This window comes from Mandrillus leucophaeus, unplaced genomic scaffold (genome assembly GCF_000951045.1).
Source record: "Mandrillus leucophaeus isolate KB7577 unplaced genomic scaffold, Mleu.le_1.0 Scaffold421, whole genome shotgun sequence".
Classification (NCBI taxonomy): domain Eukaryota; kingdom Metazoa; phylum Chordata; class Mammalia; order Primates; family Cercopithecidae; genus Mandrillus; species Mandrillus leucophaeus.
In genome coordinates, this window is record NW_012104488.1 from 782061 (window position 1) to 788060 (window position 6000).

A 6000-nucleotide genomic window follows, 5' to 3' on the forward strand; every position below is an offset into this window, starting at 1 on the left:
GTGGGAAAAAAAGCATTGGGCTCTAGAGTTACACACTCACACATAAATTTTGGCTCTGATAATTAAGGCATTAGCTGCTTAGTGTTTTGTGTCTTAATGTCTTTGTGCTTCATTTTGTCATTTTTACATAGATAATAATGTACTTTACAAGGCACTGTGAGATTAGTATTTTTATTAATCAAGAAGGAAAGAAAGATGGGAAAAGAGATAGACACTGGGGGAGAGAGAGAAAGGCTTTATTCTCCATCATCTATTTCCGTGTCTCCTTTAAATTGTGTATGGTGATCTTTGGGACTAGGCATGAAAGGAAAAATATTTAAAAAAATAAAAAATAAATAGTATGCTGAACTTTTCTATTTTTTATTTAAAAGCAAAAATATAATCTTTAAAAATGTAATTTAGATATTATAAAAAATGAAGTATAGTATTAGGCTGGTGCAAAAGTAATTGCAATTTTGCCATCATTTTTAATGACAAAAACTGAGATTACTTTTGCACCAGCCTAATAGTATCTCATGGAAAAAATCTATAACTATGCAAGATTTATAAAACAATTCTCCATATCTTACAAGAGCCAATGAGTCCTATTTCTTTAGGAAAAAAAAAAAAAAAGTACTAGTAGTAAACTTCTACAATTGAAGTCAGAATACTGGATTTCCTTTTTAGAGATGAACATCTTAAATTGCAAGCTGACATTCCTATGAGTGGTATTACCTTGAGGAGAACTCCTATGTTGATGAGGTTTCCTGTGCTTTCTTTAGTTGTATGACAGACCTATAAGAAGTGAACAATAATTTTAGGTTAAGAAATCTTCTACCTTATTTTGACATTATTTTCCGGATTTTATATATGAGATAACTAAAACTCAGAGAAATTTAATGACTCATCAGAACTTCAGAGGAGATGACAAAAACTAGCTTCTCCCCCCCCCCCGCCCCACAGTGCTTAGGCATGCGAAGCAGCGGCATGGTATCATATAAAAAGCACTGTTTTAGAACCAGACAGTACTAGTGAAAAATTTCAGTTCCTTCATTTCTTAGCTCTGAAGTCTTATACAAGTTAGACTCCTTGAATCTCAATTTCCTCACCTTTAAAATAGTAAAAAAGCATACCTAGCTTGTGACTTTTTGCAAAGGTGGAAAGTAATTTACATTAATTATCTGACATGTAGAGAGTGTTTAATAACTTGTAGCTGTACTCATCAGAGTCAAAGAAGCTACAGGTAAAATCAGATTAAATGTCTTCCTGGTTGGCTGGAAGGATGGCTCATTGCCTTAGCAAGAATTTGCTTTCAAATAAGAGTATTTAGTCAAACTTGCTTCAGAAAAAATTAAAGCTATTTAAAAGATGCTGAGATGTCTTCTGGAACATGATGTTTCCAGCAGGACAGAATTTTTACTGCTTTATTGCCTAGGAGTGTACTTGGTATATTTAAATAATGCTCCATAATTATTGTTAACTAAATAAATATGGGTCTTCAATAGTATTTTTCAACCTGTTTTCATTATCATCCTCCTAAGGAGTGATGTTAGATGTCCTTTCCTAATTATCTCCCTCCTTATGAAACTAAATACTGATAAATATGATTTTTTTTCAGGTAGGCTTGAGCCTTGGAGTGCCAAAATTATTGCAAAATTTAAGATTTTATTGCCGTCTCCCTTCTAAGAACCAATTGTTCCCTTGGAAGTGATATTACCACCGTTGAGAATTCATGGGCTAGAGGGACTAAAATAAGAAACAAAAGAGCACTCGCTTCCTCTACCCTCTCTCTCAATATCCTTTAATTTCTCTAAACAACTATTTATTTGTTGAGACAGCTTGTTGCCCAGGCTGGAGTGCATGGTGCAATCTTGGCTCACTGCAACCTACGCCCCCTGGGTTCAAGTGATTCTTGTGCCTCAGCCTTCCGAGTGGCTGGGATTACAGGTGCATGCCACCACACCTGGCTAACTTTTGTATTTTTTGGTAGAGATGGGGTTTCACCATTATGATCAGGCTGGCCTTGAATTCCTGACCTCAAGTGATCTGCCTGCCTTGGTCTCCCAAAACGCTGGGATTACAGGTGTGAGCCACCACGCCTGGCTAAACAGCCACTCTATTCCTCTCTCTGAACATACATCTTCTCTTTTATACTAGCACCTTGGCTCCAATCTTAGCTTTATATCACTTTATAGTACAAATTTTTAAGAGACATATCAGTCTCCCTGTTCCAATTCCAAATTTCTAGAATTTTAGAGGCTGAGATTTTGTTTGGTGTTTTTCCTTCAACTCAGTCAACTACGGATACATGCTGTTCACATGCTGTCCCTTGATAGTTTACTTTGTCACTATCTCTGTCTCTACAGACTGTTTTCTTTTTCCTTAGCCAGCTGTCACTTTACCCAGATTCATTGTGTTTCACTCATAATGTGTTTGGGTGTGGGTAGCAGAGTCCTCCACTAGTTGTATTAGTCTGTTGTCACATTGCTATAAAGAACTACCAGAGACTGGGTAATTTATAATGAAAAGAGGTTTAATTGACTCATAGTTTCACAAGCTGTACAAGAGGCATGGCTGGGAGGATTCAGGAGACTCACAAACATGGTGAAAGCAAAGAGGAGGGAGACACAACTTACATGGCTGGAGAAAGAGGAAGAGAGAGAGCAGGAGGAGGTGCTGCACACTTTTAAACAACTAGATCTTATGAGAACTCTCTATCATGAGAACAGCAAGGTGAAAATCCGCCCCCATGATCCAGTCACCTCCCACTAAGCCCCTCCTTCAACACTGGGGATTATGATTCAGACGTAAGATATGGACAGGGACACAAATCCAAATCATATCACTAGTCCTGTTGCTTCAGATGACCAACCACTATAGTTCCTATCATTAACCAAGAGAGAGCTAATTAGACTTCACTGCTTTTTCTAAAACTCCAATAAATAAACCTGAGAGAGTTCCAGAGGACACTATATGGATGGTCATACCAAAAACAAAAGACGGAATCCTTTTTGTTTTGCTATAGGCAGAATTATCACGTTTTTTAGGACTGCAATATTTAGGTCTTAGTTTTCATTTTAAAAGAACATATTGATCTATGTTTACAACAGTTTTTGGTTGGTACTCTGCTTACCTTCTGGAGACTACACCCTTTCTCTTTTCAGTCTCTAGACTTATAACCATATGAAAGCATTAAAAGTGTCATGTTTAAATGTTGCAGCAGAAACATTACCAGCTAGTCCAATGATTCATGGGAAATTTTGAGTTTATTATAAACAGCTTCATAAAAAAGCAGTGCCAGTTCTTCCCCAAATATAATAATGTAGCTTTTATAGAGAGACCTGTTATACATGATACTTACTTTTGTATGAGCAGCCATGTGAAGATGTATACTTTCATTCTAAGTAGAGCATTTTATTATAACCGTCCACAAATGTTGTGCATGATGGCTCAGATTCCAGTTTTCAATGAAGTACATAAATAGTAGTATTTTATTTTATGAGTAGCTAAGACTCATCCTTCAAGATGCCTCATGTGGTGTAAGCCATTCTGAACATTTTACTCATAACCAATAGGCTATCCCTTTTTGGATAATGACAACTAGGGAAAAATGCAGGAGCTGTACATTATTGCTTTAATAAGACACATAAAGGACTGTGGCAAGACTACTTATGTTCTAAATTTAAAACACAAGCTTTGAAAGAATTTTTGAGAAAGAATCATAGTGGAGGTTTATTCTGCCATCTTTCTTACCTGCCAGCTCCCAGGAGACATAGAGAAATCTGAAAATGACTGCCAGTGTTTTCAATTAATGCGTAGACTTTTAATTTCTGCATCATATTTTAAAAGTCATCATAGCCAGGCACAGTGGCTCATGCCTGTAATCCCAGCACTTTGGGAGGCCGAGGTGGGTGGATCACGAGGTCTAGAGATTGTGAGCATCCTGGCCAACATGGCGAAACCCTGTCTTTACTAAAAATATAAAAATTAGCTGGGCATGGTGGTGTGCACCTGTAGTCCCAGCTACTCGGGAGGCTGAGGCAGGAGAACCACTTGAACCTGGGAGGCAGAGATTGCAGTGAGCCGAGATTGCACCACTGCACTCCAGGCTGGCAACAGAGCAAGAGCTAGACTCCATCTCAAAAAAAAAAAAAAAAAAAAATCACAAATTACTTAGTATTTTCTAATTCTACTATGAAGGACTAGAGTAGATTGCCCCATCCCTTGAATCTGGACTGACTTTGTGGCTTGCTTCGGACAATAGAACATTATAGAAGTAAAGATGTGTAAGTTCTGGGTCTGGGATTTGAAGAGATACTGCACACTTCAACTTATGCTCTTAGCATATCTATTACCATATGAATAAGCCCACACTAGCCTGCTAGAGGATAAGAAGCCACGGAACAGAGACAAGCCATTCCAGCTGAGGCTTGCCTGCTGACCTGGCAGCTGGCCTCAAACTCATGAGAGACATATGAGTGAGCCGGATGATACCAAAACAAATACTGCCTAACTAAATCCTGCTTAAATTTAAACCCACAGAGACATGAGCTAAATACATGGTTGCTGTTTTAAGCTACTATGTTTGGGGGTAGTTTGGTTTAGTAGAGGCTATCTGATACAACTCCTTTTGGTAAGGGTCTTCCTAGATTATTGGGTCTTTATCTATTTAGCTGATATCTTGGCATACACCATAAATTAGTTTAGCATATATTTTTGGTTATGGATGTTTTGCAGGCACTTACAACAACATTTTTACAGAAATGTGCAGATGTTGTTGATAATCAGTGATTTACCTTTCCTGTATTACAAATTCATTTCTAGGGTCTATCTTAAATTTTCTTGTCCATTGTCAACATCTGTAATCTGATGATTATCTAAGTTAGATCAATCAATAGCTGCAGTGCCACCCTACAAGAAATACTAGTGAGCTAGAAACGTCCACTACCATGTTCTGCTTCGACAGTGCTGTCTCTGCTTCTACCAGCAATACTATTAACCTGCATAAACTCCACGTATTACTTCACTGACCACATCACCCTTTATGATAAGAGTAATTATTATTTATATTAATGGATTTTTAGTTTGCTCAGGTTGACTTTTAGGAGGCCACTCATCAAAAAAATGTATGTTCAGTCTGATGAAATTACCAACACATAGTGATTTCTGAATGAAACTGTAACAGGATGACTATGTGTTACATTTTAGTGTCTCAACAGCCTCAACATTCCAACATTGAGAACCCTTTCTAATATATTTTTTCCTGGTTTCACAGATAACAAACTGTTCTACATATGGAATGTCCATGTCTATTTTTCCTACATTTTTTCTTCTTGCCCTGGCCCACCATAACTCCAAACTCCACACAGTGTCCTTTCGTAAACCTAATATTGATGCTTGTTTAAGAAATTAGAATATGAAATGAGAGATGTTCTAAACTTCTGCCAACTCTTGTAATGACAATAATCATTTGCCAACTAGGAAGGGCACAATTTTGAAAATTGACCATAGAAACTTTTTTTCCCCTTGAACACTCATAAATAATTTAACTACTTTCATCATTAAGGCCTTATCTTCACCAGGTTGAGAAAACAGGGAAACTTAAGTGGTTTTGAGGAGATAGGTTTGAAAATGTTACTGTTAGATGTTACTTCTATACTTACTTAAAAACTGTGGTAAGGGGACACAAAGGATATAAAAATCATTAGCAGCATGTGCTTATCCACAGAGAGTAAAATGTTATTCAAACATGAATCAAGTCCTATAGTATCAAAAGATACTATTTTGCATCTATAGGACTGCTGCTGTGCTGGCATGGGTATATGACTGCTTTCTTTATTTTCTTTTTTTTCTCTCTTTTTTTTTTTTTTTTTTTTTTACAGAGTTTTTTTTCCTTGGCATGGATTATGTACCTTGCATCTTTGCTGACTCACTGCAAACTCTACCTCCTGTGTTCAAGCTATTCTCATGCCCCAGCCAACCAAGTAACTGGGATTACAGGTTTGTGATACCATGCCTGGG

General features: G+C 37.2%; 1 protein-coding gene across 1 annotated transcript in view; it reads right to left on the reverse strand.

The window, feature by feature from the left end:
* UFM1 (ubiquitin-fold modifier 1) overlaps positions 1-6000 on the reverse strand; it is a 40406-nt gene that overhangs the window by 33435 nt on the left and 971 nt on the right. Inside the window, exon 2 of the mRNA XM_011993015.1 lies at positions 715-774. Within this exon, the coding sequence (XP_011848405.1) occupies positions 715-774 (60 nt within the window). The remainder of the gene's footprint in view (positions 1-714; positions 775-6000) is intronic.